An 18028-nucleotide genomic window follows, 5' to 3' on the forward strand; every position below is an offset into this window, starting at 1 on the left:
TAAGCATTCAGAAGGAGTGCTCTCAAAGGTGCTAGGCATCTGCAACTCCATTTTCTGTCAACAGGAGGTTCAGATGCTTAACTTTTTTCAAAAATCAAGCCTTTCCTTAAGCTAGGAAATATTGGTCGAGATTAGGTAGCCATCAGCAGGTGCTACCATTCAGGAGCTCTATTATTTTCCCAACTTCAATCGCAGACGAATGAAGGGTGGAAGGCCACATGGACGTGGATAACGTAGCTGTGAGGAGCTAACCGTTTTGCCTCTGAAACAAGATCTGGCTTTGCAAACGTTGAAGCTCAACAGACAGTAAGGCAGAGCTTGTGCTGAAGGGCATCGATTGCTATTCTTTCGCTGGCACGTCGAGATCACTTAAAAGAACGCTTGTTTTTTTGCTTGGTGCTTTACGATATCGTATACCGCTAACTGTAAAAACATAGTCTGCTAGATGGCATCGCCAGCACCCATGCCTTTGGTAACAAAATCCTAAGAGATGTGCTATTACCGTGCATATATCCTGAATGATGGTCAGAGACAAAGAATGTAAAATGTTCGTCCTGTATGCTAGAATTCTCTAATGCATGTGTCAAATGGCTGATTTCTATTGCAAAACCCCAATCTTTGGTGGCTGCACTGTCCCACCAGGGTGTCCGAGTGATCTGGTACACCAATCACAGGGTAACAGCCTGCCTTACAGGACGCTGGGGCAAGGAGCCTGCTGCTCTTGCTGTCTGCCAATACCCGTAGGTGTCACCAGCACTTACTGGGAGGGGAGCCAGGGGATGAAAAACAAATCAAAGAAAATAATAAGAAAATAACTTTCCCCTAGCAATTAGCATACGAGATTTGCTTCTCAACTCCTTCACCTGAAAAGTATTTTTTAACAACCGCCGTTTAAAAAAAATTGGAGAAAGGGGACCACGTATTTTAAGAAGCAATCGTAGAGCGGTCATTGCAGAGTACAGTACCGCCTTTCCCCTGCTCTGTGATGGGAGGAATCACTGCACAGCCTCTACCCCAACTTCTCTTCAAAAACAGTCACACGCTTCATGGGATGTGGTTTTAAAAAGCAGCCTGTGACTTTTCAGGCAAAATTTCCAGCCCCAATTTTAAAGGTGCTAATAAGCATAGAAGAGCTTGGTATTACTGAGGTTTTTGATAAACGACCTGAAATAAAAACCAAGTTACTTGTCTAAGTGACAGCAAATGTAGCAATATATTTAAATTGAAGAAGCTATGCATTATTTTGAGACATCGGCAGAAAGCCGTACCAGTGAATCCCATTGAGGCACCTTCTCTTGATTGCCTGCGGAGCCCATCTTCATCTCGGAAATCGATGTAAACAAGGTCTATTGCTTGAAGGCCAAATGCCTTTGCTGTGACTATTATTTTTTGCCTGGCATATAGAATATCGTGAGTTTCCTTACTGCTTGTTGCACCTACGAAAATAATGAAAACAAAGAAAAGCTGACAGGAGTGGTTTAAACCTTTCTATTTTAAATATTTCCTATGTAAAAAAAAGAAAGTTAGAGATTTCACTTAACCAATTTAGAAAACAAAAGAAGGGTGCAAGGCTATATTGTCAAAATAATACTCTTATGAGGAAAAAAAAACCTGCTTTAGCAAAAAATAAATAAATCTTTCTTTAAACACTAGCTTATAAAATTCAGATTTTGATTCAGTTCAAATCAGACGTTGTAAGCCTGAAGTCAGTGGAAGCTTTGGCTGGTAAGGACTGTGGAGTTGGGACTAACATGAAATAATTATTTGATTATATTATTTACTGTATGTACAGTAAGAAGCATTACAGCAAGAGAAGCTTTACACAAATTGATGTACTGGGTACAACTAAATGGTTAAAAAATTCACACTGAGAATAGAATTGCACTTTCCTTGGTTGTGATTCTTGTCACAACTGATGTCCTAAGCTGAATATTTAAGCTTTAGAATTTGGATGAAAAAATGATGGTAGATGACTTCTGAGAAGAAGCAAAAGTATTCATGAGGCTTCATGTGCTCACAGGGCACCAGCTAAGCAATGGGCTCACGTGAAGGCTGGTGTGAAAAAATCATAGTATGTTCCCTTTCCTTAGGGTCACTATTGAGACATGGATTTCCAATTTGTAAGGAATAATTTAGTAAAGCAATGCTAATTTTTCATTAACACACTTATTTTTAATTTAAGTGTTGATAGCTCTGAACTATTATCTTTAAACTGAATCGGATTAATAAGAAGCTAAGCGGCCTATCATAAAAGAAATTTTGAAATACTTTTTATTTTTGAGGAAGACTAATAGTGCTTTCACATGAATACATGGCTGTATTGACATGGGACATATTTAAAGTAAACTTATGAAAGTAAAATGTAACAGGAGAGTATTTGTGCATGATGTCAAAAGCTTGACCGATAATTGTCTGTAAAACAGTGATGAAGCAGACACCAGAATTTTAGGACTTTAAATGCAGTTCTTAGAAGCACGTGCATGTTTCTTATGCATATCATATTTTTAAATAATTTCAGTGACTCAACAGGGTTTTTTTTTTATTAATTTTTGGTACTGCATGGCAAGAAGCACAAGAAAGCGTCACTGCCCTGCAACACACAGGGACCACGTTTTAGTGTCCCGGTGATGCATTCTGCATTGAAAAAAATCAAGGAGAAAAGTGAAAATGTAAAATGCAGAATCAAGTGTTGTCATTATTTCAGTTATTGCTGTCGGAAAAGCAATGGTCATAAATCACATCGGGCTTCTCCAATGCAAATGCCATACATTAACATTTATAGTAAACAGACAGGTAACAACCTATGCTGGCACGGAAATCCTCTCCTCCAAAGACGACTGCGTCCAAATGAAAGCCAACCTGGGATCCTGTTCTCAGTGCTTCTTCACAGACAGCCTTCAAATGGGAACAGAGTATTAATTTCTACAGAAAGGCGGGACGCAGAGAGACTAAAAGGGTATTACAGCAACTCGGCGTTACCAAAAGCCTTCAGCTAAAATTGCTCCTATAAAGCAAAGCCATAGTAGGTGCTCGACTATGCACAGTGCTTTAAAATGACTCAGCAAAAGAGAAAACATTATCTTTCCCTAAGCACCTATACGCCTAGGCTGCCTAAATACAGGACATCGTAGCAGATTCCCTACCTTTTGGTCGACGTAATGCCCTGGGTATTACTGCGATCGGTACCTCAGATATTTATGTAACAATACAATACAAAACATTTGTAAAGTACTGCTTAAAGGCAAACCAAAAATATTAAATTTGATTCGTTTGACATGTAATATATCTGCATGAGAAACAGAAATAAAGATAAGGATCTCTTTTATTAAATAAATAATACGAACGGTTTAAAATGGTTGTGGATTCCTTACAGCATATAAGGATTCCTTATAGGATTGCCAATTTAAAGTCTTCTGCTACATATAACTAAAAAGTAGCTAAGGAAGTTAAAAATGCAACAAGTGCTGCAGAAAAGTATCGAAATAAAAGCAAGAAAAATTTCGCTGCTGTAGCTATTCTACGACGAAGTGCATTTCAAAATATTACTATTTTATATCAAAGTTTGGATAGTATTAATATTTTCTAAGGCTAAGGTACGCGGAGAGAGACAGATGTAATTACAAGTTCTACTAGTGGGTGTTCTTCTATGGCAGCTTATTCTTAACCAGAGTGCTTTAAAAGGCAACTCTCCTGCCAACACCAGGAACTGCAATATTAAAAATTCCACTATAAAATACTGCATGTGAAGAAAAACCTCAGCCGGTTTAAAATAGGATTTAATCCTGTGTATGCACACCAGACAGGAGCGTGTGTATTTGGTTACTGCTTTATTATGTTCCCAGATATGTTAGCGTGTGTTGTAGGATAAATGGCTGTATCAAACGGGCAGGCTGCCTGCCAGGCCCGCCGGTACTTCTGGAGGTACTTCTGATGTGTATGTCCTCAGCTGGTCTGAAGCTTTTCCCTTAGAGCTTGGGAGGGGAACGCTGAATTCCTGGTGCACGCGCGAGATCTTCCGTTTCATTACCACGCTGCCTTGCCTTTCTGAAAAACCTGGACTTGATAGTAAAGGTTGGGGAGTAATTTATATTAAAACGCACTTGAAAAATAAGATTTGATCTAAAATTACCCTAAAAAAGGACCACGTTCCGCAGATATGTCTTATTTTCAAAGTTAATTATACTTCCAATCTTAGCATTAAACACCCCATCATACACACAAAAAAACTGTAATGTGAAACGTGGTTGTAATGTTATCAGCAGAAACCATTATGAAGATACAGTTTAGCAATAGTGAAATGATGATAATTCTTTTTTCTAACTACCGGTTATACAAAAGTCCAGTTCGATAGCTACTAAATAGCCGAGTGTATTGCGACAGTGTGAGTATTTCAAATCTTTGGAGAAGCCTGTTTCCACTCCAAGCGTGGAGTTCAATGATCACAGTAATGCAGAGAGGTTTTGTTATTCGGCATGGGCTATCTGGAACTGTTCCGTCACTGAAATATTTTGAATTTATTAAGGCCTTTACAATACAAACATGAGAGTTAAACATACAAATGTTCGGGGGGATTGAACAATACGTTTAGTATTTTTTAACCTCTCTCCCTTGATGAAATCAGGGGGAGACTGGGGAGTATTCTGCTCACCCTAGTTCGCTGAAATGGCAAAATATGAACACTTCAAGACCTGCTTACCTTAAAATTGAGCAAGCCCACTGCAGTTTCCACAAAAGGGATAAAATTCATTGGTTCTACAAGTGTTCGGCCTTTTAGGTGATGTAAGAATTTGTCTGAAAACTAAAGCTAGACAGTATGAGTGATCAGAGAAAAAAAACCAAACCAGTCTACGTGTATATATAACACATTAAATTTTCACCTGGCTGTAGCAGCACCCCTCCCACCCCCAAAACTTATAATTAAAAAAATTAAACCAGCTTTTAACAAGGCCTGCGATTCGAAACCGCAGCATTCCCATACATTTCTAGGTTTCCAGGCTGGTTTGCAAAAAAAAAAAAAAATCCAGGCTTAGCACCTCTCACCCTGGCTTAGTGAAATGCAAATCCGCAGGCCCTGGAAAACAATGAAGTGCTGCTGTACCTGAGGTCCGGTTTTGTTTCAGGTCCAGCACTGCCATCACTGGAAGTGCTCCCCAGCCTTCTAAGTGGCATCCGTATTATTCATTACGGCACCGTTACCCTTTTTTTCAATAGGCTTTTCTTCATAATTTTTTAGCTTACCTAGGAAGGCCTTAAAAAGGAAGTTTAATTCTTTGAAGACCAAAGCTTGCCAATTTTTTCCATGAGACCAGTTCACAGCTAGCTCTGAGCTGCCAGTGGGGTAGCCCAAATTCCAAAATCTATCATCTGGAAACATACAAAAGCTCTTGCACAGATTTTTCCCCTTTCAAAAGGGGGAGAAAAAAAAAAAAAAAGAGAGGGGAAAAAACCCTGGGCCCTATATTGTAAATCTATTGTGTCTGTCCAGATTGAGTAATTTGCGCAGAGATAAACATATCGCAGGTATGGCGAAAATATGTTAGTAAATAAAGTAAAAAATAACATATGCATATATTTTAAATTTAAGGAATATTCGACTATTAATGGATATCAAAGGAAAGGGAATTTTAATCATCTCTCCATTCAGTCTCAGTTGGGTAAATCATATCTAAGAGATTTGCATAAATATAAACCATCAAAGACTTTTCATCTTCAAAGGGGGTTTCAAGACCCTATAAGCTTTGTACTGTAATCATCGCAGGTCACAACCCTGCAGGAATAAGGCTGCTATGGCAACATAAAAAACTAATGCTTAAGGCTTAGCATAATATTCCGACTAATAGAAAGGAAACTCATTTTAAAAGCTGGCAGCCTATTTACCAGAAGCTGGATTAGAGGTGTTATTTCCCCTTTTAGCTTCCCCCACAGCCCCTCCCCAAAAGAAGGAAAATCTAATCACCCAGATCTTGAAAAAAAGCTTTCCAGCAATTTGCAGTAACTTTACAATTAGGCCAAAATAAATCACAGCTTTCTTCGACGAAGAATTCTGCCCTTCCCACCCCTGCTTTGCATCGTCACCGTGGCCCTCTCGGTAACTTTTCTTTGGAGAAGAGAATTCCACCCACAAATGTGCAAGGAGGGAAAAAGATAATAATCAGTGCAATTCACACGTGCCAGTGTACAGTATGGCAGGTACTATAGTGACAGAAAACAGTAAACTTCATCCAGACAAATGCAGAAAATGAGGTAATATAATGGCATCAGCATATATTCTTAAGACTCCTATCTGATTTTTATTTTTTAAGCGGAAAAAAGTAAAAAGCGCTACCGTGTTTATATTTTAGGTGCAAGTTAAAGCAGCAGAGCTCTTCTTTTATTTTAAAATATTTTAAAAGTCACCCTCCTGGGACTTTTGCTATCTTTTGTTTTGAAGGTAAACAAAAAAAAAGCACGTTTAATTAAATAGTCTCCCTTCCTCTCCCTTTTAAAAAATTTGCAATAAGCACCAATACAAAAGGTAACGAGTGGAGAAGTTTCAATTAATTTTTTTTTTTTTTTTTTTTTCTAAAGGAGACGATTAAATGTTTCCGGCCCGGTAAAGTGTTCATTTCAGGGAGAAAGGGGGGAAAAAAAAAAAGAAGGCGGAGGGTAAAAAAAACCCACAAAGCTTGGGGAGGGGATGAAGTAGCAAGGCCTCAGCAATTCTTTCAATTCCAGTGCACACCCAATAGTGTGTCGGGAAGAATGCACACTGGTCGGGATTTGTGGGAGAATTGTCCCGCCACAAAGGAGGGAGAGTTACGCTTGTTATAGTCCAATAAGCCATGCCAGTCAAACAAGTACCCACACTAGGGACAAAAGGAAAGCAAGAGATTCTCACACAAAAGAAAACAAGTAAGCCCATCTTTTAGTTGTGCATCAGCCTCCAGGTTTTCTGCTGCACATAAATAAAAATGAAGGGGGGAGGGGGTACGTGGGGGGGGAAATAAACAGCTTCTGGGAGGCTGAAAAATCACGCCGGGGTGAATTTTGGGAGGATTGGGAAAAGAAGGCAGCGGCGTTGAGCGGAGCGCGCTCTTTGTGTGCAAAGGTTGGGCAAAGTGAGAGGGAAGCAAAAGGCGGACAATGAGGCAGAAGTTGTTGGGGCTGGCTTGTTTTCCATGACGGAAATCAAAGTTAGCAAGAGGGAAGGTGGGAGGGGGCGAGGGGACAAAGAGCCCCTGCATCCCACCTCCCCGCAAAACCTACTTGGTGGCAGCAAGGGCCCTGCCATTTTGGAAGCATGAATATTCATTACTGACAAGTTACGTCTAACACTTACATGGCTGTAAACCCTGAGAGGTATACTCCGGTTAATTTAATTAAATGTTGGTGGAAGGGGACGGTGTACCTTCCATCACGAGCGGTGGAGGCCGAAGGGACAGTCCCACGGAACGGACGGGGCTCGTCACGTACCCAACGCATTTGCTCAGTTGTACGCTCACGCCTGATCTTAATGGTTTGATCAAGGTTAGATGCTGAGATTAAAATAGATCCCAATACATCTGCCTGCCTTTCATCACAGCTTGCACGCGTGCTAGTTGCTCGGCTAGCGGTTTGCAAAAATATAGAAGTGAATAATTAAGCATTATTCCTTTACTGGCATGTTACAGAAATAATGGTATATCTAAACAAACGTCCCCCTTTTCTTGACAATTAAAACAATTATAGCATAATTAGGCCTATTTCAAAGTTTTCTTAAGTAATTTGACATGGCAACCATTTACATTTCAGGTTTTTATTGGCTGAAAAGTCAGTTGTGAAACACAAACACACCTGTCAGCAATTAAAAAGGAAGAAATAGAGAACTGCTCAGGAAATAATATCTGTGCTAATTAAAAACACTAGTTAAAAGCTTCCTGTTTGTTTCTCCAGTTGCCCCAAGGAGTGACCTTCCCCCCAACCAATTTTTTCATATGTCGCTAACATGGTTTCCCCATCTCCTGCTTGCAATGTATGTAACTAAGGCCCACGGACGTAGACAGTCATTTTGCATGTTAGGGTATTTAGAAAAGAGATAGATATTTATGCCTCTGTTTTTGATAAGATACTCTGACATCAGTATTGGTTCTTTGTTGACCGCAGGAGAGAGAAATCTGGTTTTCTTTATAAATGCAAGGTGTTTCACGTATGCTTTTTGTATAGCACGTCTTACACACGTTTAAACAGATGCATTTCCCAATTACATTAGCTAGCAATGACATTATATGGTACTTGCAACCTTCCTCATAACTCAGAGCCATTCATCTCTATGCCTGTGTGAACCTGGCCCAACAGCTTCAGTCGAAAGCTACTGTGTTGCTGGTAAACAGGTAGCTACTCACCCATCTTATTTCTTCCACGTTTTCAACCTTTGGCAGCATCATGCTTGAAGGAAGGGTCTTGGACTGCAAAAGCACCTCTAGATCTTCTCCTGCAAGACCGCTGGACACGGAGTTTATCCTAACACACTTTTCAGCACAGCCAAAGTCAAACTCTTCAAGGGTTTTCACAACTGTCAGTCTTGCTTCTCTCTACAATATATATGTATTTAAAGGCACAAGAAAAGAAAAAGAAAGCTTATTTTCTATTGACAGAAAAGTGCACTGAGCAGAAAACTTGTTGAAACGATGTGGGGGAAAAGCTAGACAGCCAGTATATTGGTGTCCCCAAAATGTCTGTCACTCCTGGACTTTTATTGAAGCAGTCATCACCAGCACCTCGCAATTTTACCTTCCTCGTTTCTTTATAACTGGTAAATAAAATGCTCGGGTTTTATGTCTAAGTATTTCTACACCATCACCTGTAGAAAACATGACTTTTGTGTCCACTATTGCTGAACAAGTCTAACAAACACAAATCTTTATACTAACCACAATGTGTTGCACTAACCCACTGCACTCACAAAAATGGCATGTTAATAAATTTGCATAAACCAATTCATTTTTGTAATTAATCTCTGTATTGCCTGTGCTAAAATAGCCTGGACATCAGAAAGCACTGAGGTACATATAATTCTTTGGTTTTGCTATATAAATCTTCCTTTTCTCCCTGTATCCAAAGCATATTAAAGCCCGTAGTAGAGTTCACAACTCGCATGTGAAAACACCACCAAAATAACTTGTAGATTTTTCTTGAACCACGTAAAAAGCTATTCTCCCACTGGCACAAAATAAAATCTCCAAAGACACGCGCTTCCCCTGGCCGTTCGCTATTTTTGTGAATGTAAATTTACAAATCTGTTTAATATTTGATTTGCATGAAGAATACTTGTATGCTTTTCTGAAATGAAATGCGTTTCTTGGCCTGGAGAAGAAGAGGGGAGGGAGACGGAGGGTGCTGGGCTCCCTGCTTCCTGCCAACTGCGGTTTCAACCCCAAATTCCTTCCAGTCGCCAACAGCCCCTAACAAATTTGCATTGTCAAAATGCACACTTATCAAAAGTCATTTCATTTGTGAAGAGTTTTTATGGGGCTAATAAAACTTTAAAGCTCCTGACTCACGGAGGTTCAGGAATGACTTTAACAATATGCAGTCGCTGGATAGAGATGCTTTTCAAGAAAACAGGCAAACTCAAGGGGCAAAAAACAAAAAAAAATCATCAAAGTTAATATCCAGGCTAATACCAATCAGCAAGACAGCACATGACAGTCGATTTAAACCAGACGGATGCAAATCTCTGCCGGCGAGAGGGGCAGAGACGGTTTCCCAATGTGGTCTGAGTTAAACAGTGTGAGGGAACAGTAGCTTACAGTTGTCAGGTCCGATCAGAACAGGGTCTCCCAGGCCAGTTTAAGACAGGTCTGCAGTGTACTGATTTACAGGGCTGGGATGCCCGATAATTAGGGTAAGTTTAGAGAAAAGCAAGTGGTGGCTCTAACTCCTTTTAACTGGTTAAAAGGAAGGAATAATGAAGCAGAAAGTTAATGAAATCTGAAGCGAGCAGCCTTCAGCTTGGGGCTACTAGTCGTGCTTCTCCGAAGGTTGGGAGCATATGCCAGTTAATCGGACAGACGGGAACAAGGCGCACATGTACGCATCCCAGTGCTGCGATCAAGGGGCACGTTCAGAGGTAATCTCTGGAAAATACAACCCGAAACGTTCGAACCGCTGTGAATGGACTCTGGCTGGGGCCATTAGGAAAGCCACACAAAGATGCATGCAGTTTACTACAAACACGTCCAGCTGGAAGACAGCTCCGGCGCGCAGCCGTCTGAAATGGTTCTTCTGAATTAGGTAAACCGAACCATATGATGCCATTACTGGGTAACACAAATCCCCTGTGTTTTCCTTCTCCGATCAGGGGTAACAGGTTTCTAGGGCTGGGCCGAAAGCTTCTGGATATGATGCAGAAGGGTGGCTTAAAAACATGCTCCAAACCAATTTATGCTTTTAATTAAAGTCAGATTATCACCGTTTCAGCACACACTGATCCAATTTGCAAAAGAAAGATCTCCCCAAATTATCCACTAAGGCAGCATCCAATTCCAACTGAAGGCACATCTCTAGCGAACTTACAGCCTAATTCATTATGATTTTTTTCATATTATAATAATGAGCAGTAGACCGTCTCATTAGCTATTTTCCTCCTCAGGCTGCAAACTCCCTTCCCAAAAAAGACAGATCGTGTCTTTCTAGGTATATTTCCATACAAAACACTTATTAACAGGCTGTTGCTGTTATCAATTTACATAAACTAAATGTGCAGCCCTCTGGTACGTATCCCAAAAATAACCAACAACTTCACTGAATTTATACCAACCAACAAACATGGGGAGGGGGTTGTTGTTTTTTCCCATATTTTAATAGAAAATATGTTGCTATGTTAGTTAACACGCCCATGCCATCTGTTGGGTTGAGAATTGATGCATTTTCTTAGAACCACTACGTTTTAGATCTGTCTGCCTAGATACCCCAGGAATGGAAACGTTTCCCTTCCATGACAGAATGCTTCTAGTCACTATAGTTTTCACATCAGGATTTATGTTTTTAATTGTGGGACAAACTGAGAGGACCTGGTTGCCAAAGTCGGAGCTCGTGAGGGGTTGACTCGGTGCCTACCCTTCCTCCAACAGGGAAAATCCCAACGATGTTAGTGGGGTATATCAGATCCCCACGCAGGCTTCCAATAAAACATTTCATGGGTAAATAAAAAAATGTACTAAACCCTCTGACTAAATGTACTAAAAACATGGATGAAAGGGAGAGGCTTTTCTGCCTTATTACACAGTGTAATGTAGATGCTATTCTTATTGTAGGATCCATGCGAAAAGCTATAATTTTAAGCTAGGTAAACTACTTCAACATTGTAATAGTAGAGAAAAAAGTAGTTCTTGATAGAATAAGGTCTTTATAGGAGTAGAAGCAAGAATAGACACATTTTCCAAACTGTATGTAAAGTCCCTGCCAAGAATGGTCAAACTAGAATTTTTAAGGAAAGGTGAAAAAAATGATTTACCCTGTTCTTCACACAAGAACTACAACATCAGATAATACTCTGCCATGACTGAAGAGCTGATAAAGAAATAAACCTGATTGTTACATAAATGATTCCATCCCCAGGTAGCTTGTGACGGTGGTATCCCCACTGGGTCTTGTTCGGTCCAACATGGGTTGGACCGAACAAGAGAGAAAGACAACAGAGAGCTTCCATGGTAAACAGTGATATTATTAAAAAATGCTAAATTTGCAACTCGTGCTGGAAAACCCACTGGAAAAAAAAACGTTGGTCAGGGTGGCTACTTTAGCATCCCTTCTGTCTGACTCGGAGGAGGACACGGGAGGATGTTCATTACCACGCGCAGCTACGTCAGCTGGAGAAGATAAAGGTTTCAGTGACGCAGCATCGCTGACAAATCCACCGCCACCCAGACACACAGACACTGAAATTAAAGACGGGAATACGCGTGTTGCCGGCTCGATTGGCACCCATTAAACCTAATAACTAACCATCCTCACGAGTTCCTAGCTCTGAATTATCAAATCTGCAAAGAAAACAACATCCGTCCACTTTTACACTCCAGTGGAAGAGGTGGTCCCTCGCGGCGGGGCTGCGCAGTCTTGCCATCTGGAGAATAAATCGAGTGTGAAGTACAGTATAGTTTGGGACCAAGCTCCGTGGCGGCAGCCCAGCAGTTAGTTCATTAGTCCCAAACTTGCGGGGATTAGTGCGGTATAGCTCTACTGTCGGATGGGATCAGGCAGGCAGAGCACGAGACTCGGGGAAGGGGGTGGTGGCGAAGAAGGAGCCCCTCGGGCTTATTTATAAAACTACATAGTATAAGCGCACCTAAATAGGTGCCTTTGGTGACAGTATTATCATAGTCTCCTACCAGCTGAATCAGTACCTTTCCTTCTTTTCTTTTTTTTTTTTCCTTTCTTCTTTCCCCCTTTTTTTCCCTCTTTATGTCAAGACATAGAAATTTCCACTTTGAAACAGAAGGAGTGCCACAGAGCTGGAAGCTCAGCCACCCACTCACCCCGGACACAATGTTAATACAGCAATAACGAAACAGATTAACAGATTAATTTTGGGGACTGCAACAGCAGACAGAAAAATGGCGTTTTCTTCTTTCTTTTCAAACTGGTACGATACCCCACAAACCAGTTTTCCAGCACTGTGATTTCTAGACCTGCCTGATTTTGGGGACAAAATGTCTGGTTTGCTTGTTCTTTCTTGCCTAGTCTTACCCCCTTTTTTTTTTCCTCAAGACCTTCAGGTCTTAATGTAAAGATAGTGGGTATACTTAAAGATATGTTTATGTGTAGATCTCATCCTGTTAACATCTTTTGGTAATAATTCTTCATATGGAAATGTAAATATACGATGTGCTAAAATGGCAGGCCAGAATCTGTCATCCTCATTGCCATAATAAGTTTGCATGTTTCAAATGGCAGAGGAAAAATTAATTACTATAATCACAATTCAAATTATTTTTTGTGACAGGTCTGACATGGTAAAAACATACAATTATGTGTTAATGTTACTTCCCTGGAGTGGTTTGTTTACAGGACTTGACATTGCTGAATCTTTTGTCACTTACATTAGTGCATACCCTACGAATGCATCTCTCAAATAAGATTTTGCAGAAGCGCACATATATTGTATACCCACAGCGTTTTTTGGGCAAAATTGAGTTTCTGCAGAGGGAAAGCCTAACATTTTTTACACGCTTAATTCTCCGTCAGTGAGGTGATGCCATACAGAATCATACTTCATTTAGTTTCAAATTCACAGATGAGATTAGCAAGAGAAAAGACAAATTACATTTGTTTTTAAGGAAACAAAGAGAACCGTAAGCGTGGAGCAGAGTGTTTCTGAGAACAGGAGGCTCCTGGTTCACGAGACCTGCCTTCTACCTTACATGCATCAGGTACTTGTGAGAATAAATCTCTGAAATGGCAAATACTTATTTCTAGTTAGTCTTGTTAGACTGAAAAACTGCTGTAAAATATGCATACATCACAAAGCCTTCAGGAAGCTGCTATTAAATCATTTCTTTTAGTTACCTTTGAACAGATAATCAGTTGAGGAGTTTTTAAAGACTTAGGAAGTTTTAAAACACATTTTCTTTTGGTGCAACAGGGAACATGCCAAACCCACCATGTAATCCTAAAGGAAAGAAGGGGCAGGAATGGGGAGGAGGAGGGAGAATAAGGCCTCCGTCATGCCTGTCGGTGTTTCTCCTCTGCAGTTCAGGCAAACGCACGTTTTAGAGCACTGCAAGATTCTCATTTTTCCGCTGCTCTTTCCTGAAATTGTTGAATTCTTTCTTTAATAATTATGTGGTCTATTCAAGCCTTTTCTTTTTCTATACCAACCTCTTCACTTTTCTGAAAGAGAGATTCTTCATGACACAATGAATCATCTAACTCTGTGCATCTCTAGCATCTGCTGCTTTTCTCTGCTCTGCTAGTTGTCTTTACATGCAGTACATGGTCTAGCAACACTAAAATGAAGCAAACTTTGGTGGCCAGCATTATGAACTAAGCTGCAATTTAATTATGCTCTGCTGAGGAATCTTAATTTCTTTGCCCATTTTCCTAGAAGTTTTATTTAAGGTCTAGGAATGCATCAGTGCACCTATCAAAAATATTTAACCTGTATTTTTAAGGGACAAGATCTCTTAAAGGTGTTTATGAATAGCTGGGAGCTGCTTGCTGCCACGTAAGCTTAGCAAGCCTCTCCCTTCCTCTACCAGCATGGCCAGTGTGGATCCTGAAGATATTAGGTGGGGTCTATCCAACCTCATCAGAGTTGGACAATTTCCGTATGTGATGGTCGGGTGATGTCCTGGCTTGAGATGCTGTGAACGTGGGGAACCAGAGAAGGACCCGAGGTCCACCCAGCTGGCAGTGCAGGACCCAGGGCCCATGAATCCCCATAAAGCTTTACGGGTGCTCAGCTATGTAAGCACTACATTTCTGCTGAGCCGGGGTATCCGAGCACGTGTATATTAGTGCAAGAGCAAGACATTTCACAAGTTGTGTTTAAGATATTTTTCCGACTTGCATGTATCTCACAGAAATGTAAATAGAGGCCAGTAGGCTGCTAGAATGAACTGGCACATAGAAGCATTCATGTAATATGAGGACTTAGCATAAATATCTCTGTAGCAAAAATAATACCGCATGGGGGGTGTGTGTATATACATAAACACAGAGACAGGCTTATACCTTAAGACTATGTGTACAGAAATATTTCAAAAGGCTTTTTAATGACAGATCTATATACAACAGCTTCAATAAAAGAAAATTTTGTTCATGTACGTAGGCAGCTATTCTTCTGTCTGCCAACTTTTATAAACACTTACAAAAGAGATGTAAACAACCTTTCAATTAAGACAAATCAAGCTAACACTAATTTAAGCTGGCTGCAAGATGTAGTCTTTTTACTTTTTTTCCCTGGCTTTCTGAGGATGCTTTTGGTTTTGTGACAGATTAGCATCACAAATGAAAATTCTTTAGAAGCATTAGTGTTAATTAGTCTTCCTGGACAGTCCGAATGAGCTGCTGCACAATGAAATGAGACCACAAAATATTCAATCTGATGTATCAATTAAAAAAAAAAAGGCTATACATTTCTTTCATCCGGCAGAAGAATTTAACTCTCTGTTATGGTTATTTTTTATTTAAAAATATTCTAGCTTAAGATATATTTTCTTGGCATGATGTAATAAATTATTATGGAAAATGTGTACATTCAGGCATCCATTTTTTATTTTTATAAATGTAAATAAATTTAAAATAAATAATTTTTTTATAAATGCAACTTTTTGTTAATGCTGATAATGAAATACATTGCTGTCTGTCAAAAGTACATCTGCTTTAACAAGTTATCAACCCCTGTTCAGCAGCTGATTTCAGGTGTGGTGATTCTAAGTGAGATATGGATCAAAGGTTTTGAAGATCGGCAAATGGGTACCATCAGAAGTGCCGTTTAATTACTGCCTCAATTATTTAATAAATTATTTGGAAAAAAATAATTAAAGCCAAACGAGGTAGACGTTAAACAGTGTGCAAAGTTAAAGGCAAGCTAAAGGCAAATAAAAGTTTATCAGAAAGAAAACTACTGGCCAGAGGCTTAGGCCTGCTTGTACCAAAGGAGCCAGCGTCCCAAGCTGCTCAGAAGCCCCTGGGAACGAAGAAGGCATTAAGAAAAATCAGGCCAGCTGTGCCATGGCTTCATTAATCCTTCGTCTTTTCTGGAAGAAACTTTTCCCAGTCTACCCACAGTCTCAATGAAACTAGGTGTTTCAAAGAGAGAACTTGGGACAACTGTGCATGTTTTTTGGTATTGTCCAAATACTGATTAACAGCTCTTACCTCAGTTTTCGTGAAGTGCTTTATCTGCATTGGTAAATCAGCAAATTGATATTCTGTAATGTGATCAAAATCGCACAGAATTCCCCAAGTCCAAGCGTTTACAGGTCATGCCCACATTAAAATCGTACTTGTGCAAAAAAGCTCTCATCTCATCCTTTCCAACTTACATTTTAAAGTCAAGTGGTGTCACCTTGTAGATGCATGTGTTTCCATGCAATGGGTTTAGCATGGGATTTATGATACCAGCTGGTCACTCAGGTGTCATACGCTGAGCAAGGCACCCCCAGGAAGTCCTCCCACCAGGTGGGTTCTTGCACCATCTAGAAGAGGACTTCTTAAAACTTCTCATCTCACGGGCAGCTTTTTAAAGCAGAGATTCTCTCATGCAGTCCTGCGCTCCTTTGTGAGATCATGTGATTAATTTCAATTTCTGTTTATGTACCCTCTGAGAAAATGTGTACCATCAGATAACTTAGCTCCCAGCTTCACCTGAAGGTCTTGGGCCCCACCTGCCCACAAGGCACAACTGCTCATTTACAGCCAGACTCTCCTTTGGGGTAGTGAATCATCTATTTCCTCCAAACCAAACCAAAGGTGTGGTTTTAGAGATGGGTCTCTGCAGGCATCACGCACAAACAGCAGTATGGGGTGGACTGCACCAAGTTCAGCTGCCTCCACCCTGCTCAGTCCTGTGACGCTGCTCCAGCAAGGCCTGTGTACCTTCAGACACTCACACGTGCCATCTTGCCATGCCCCAGGGCATGCAACGCATACCCTCAGCTAAAGGTTAAAAAACCCCATGTTGATATGGCACACTGCTCACATTATTTCAGCTGCTGGAACTGAAGAAAAAACACCCAGAAAAACAATCATACTGTAGGTCCATCAAAGCCCCACTGTGTGTCACGGGGAGACCCAGACCCATGTGCTACGTATCCGTCACTGCAGTCAGTCTGCTCTAGACATTTGCTCCTATGCATGTGGACACGAGCCCCTCTGCCTCACTAGGCGAGGGCACCAGGGATCTCTCCTTGGATCAGGTGCATTTAGCATTGTAGAAGTATCCTATAATTGCAGTAATTACTTCCATGGGAGAATAATATTAGGAGAGCATGAATGTAATTTTAGATGTTTTTAAGTTTAGAAGCTTTAAAGAAGAAGATGCCAGGAGCACTGCATAGATAGCTCTCCACGGGGTCAACACAGGAAACTTTGATCTAACAAGCTTTGCACTAAATTGACACAACTCTTGCCTTCCTGCAAAGAAAACTTGTTTTATACATGTATTTCTCAGTCAGTGCTTACCTTAACAAAGACCCACCTCACTATGCTGGATTCTGCTAGAAATCCTTCTTTCTCTACCAGAAGGGCTTCCTTCTGATAGAGATCCCACTTGGATGGGTGCCTGGGGTGAGACAAGGAACCCAAACATCCCACTCCACCCCAAATGCAGGTTCTAGCACCTCGTGTAGGCAACATTTTCTCAGATGCTCCTAATGACGTGACGAAGCCCGTTACAGCTAGATGTTCACTCTTGGCAGAGTCCCTGAAGGATGGGCAGCAGTACAAAAGCAACTGCACCCCCTTCTTTCCACCCCCACCCCCCCGAAGTGGGAGAGGGGAAACAGCACCAGAATGCCATGTCCCACATGTCCCGGCATAGACAGTGACTAGCTGAGGCAGGAACTGAGCCCTCATGTATAAAATAAGATCAACTCTATGACTCATGTACTCATGGCAAGGAGTAAGGACCTTTTAGAAATGACTTCACTTGTTTTCTGTGGTCTAAACCAAATCTGATAACATGAATTTTTCCCTGCCGAGACCTATGATCAGGGTTAAAGGAACTGAGATTCTTCTCCAGTTTGGAAGTGGGACCTGAGGAGGTGGTCAACTCTCCAATCCTATGGTTGTAGTACGGTATTTGTACATCACCGATAGATGTATTGTACTGGTACAATATAATACACATCTTTATAGACATGTAGAGAAGAAATCTTAATTGTTTATTGGTGTTCTTCAAAACCTTTTTAAGTTACTCATTTAGATATTCCTGATTGCAGTGGAACAAATTACTGGAACTTGTGACATTTCTTTCCCTAAGCTTTTCTTCAACTGTATTTTTTTCCTGATGAAATAAACTATTTTTAATGCTAGGCTGACTGAGAAGGTGATCCTTAGTGGGGCT

The 18028-nt window shown here is 40.6% G+C and overlaps 1 protein-coding gene across 4 annotated transcripts in view; it reads right to left on the reverse strand.

Moving 5' to 3' along the window:
- Positions 1-18028, reverse strand: part of CLYBL (citramalyl-CoA lyase) — a 182797-nt gene that overhangs the window by 20142 nt on the left and 144627 nt on the right. For 3 of the 4 annotated variants that reach the window (XM_076361632.1, XM_076361622.1, XM_076361614.1), the window contains exons 3-6: positions 8361-8549; positions 4697-4798; positions 2802-2895; positions 1269-1436 (exon numbers count right to left, since the gene is read on the reverse strand). In XM_076361632.1, coding sequence (XP_076217747.1) covers positions 1269-1436; positions 2802-2895; positions 4697-4798; positions 8361-8549 — 553 coding nt within the window. The remainder of the gene's footprint in view (positions 1-1268; positions 1437-2801; positions 2896-4696; positions 4799-8360; positions 8550-18028) is intronic. The other variant, XM_076361640.1, reaches the window with a different exon arrangement.

The sequence above is a fragment of the Aptenodytes patagonicus genome, chromosome 1 (assembly GCF_965638725.1).
Source record: "Aptenodytes patagonicus chromosome 1, bAptPat1.pri.cur, whole genome shotgun sequence".
Lineage (NCBI taxonomy): Eukaryota > Metazoa > Chordata > Aves > Sphenisciformes > Spheniscidae > Aptenodytes > Aptenodytes patagonicus.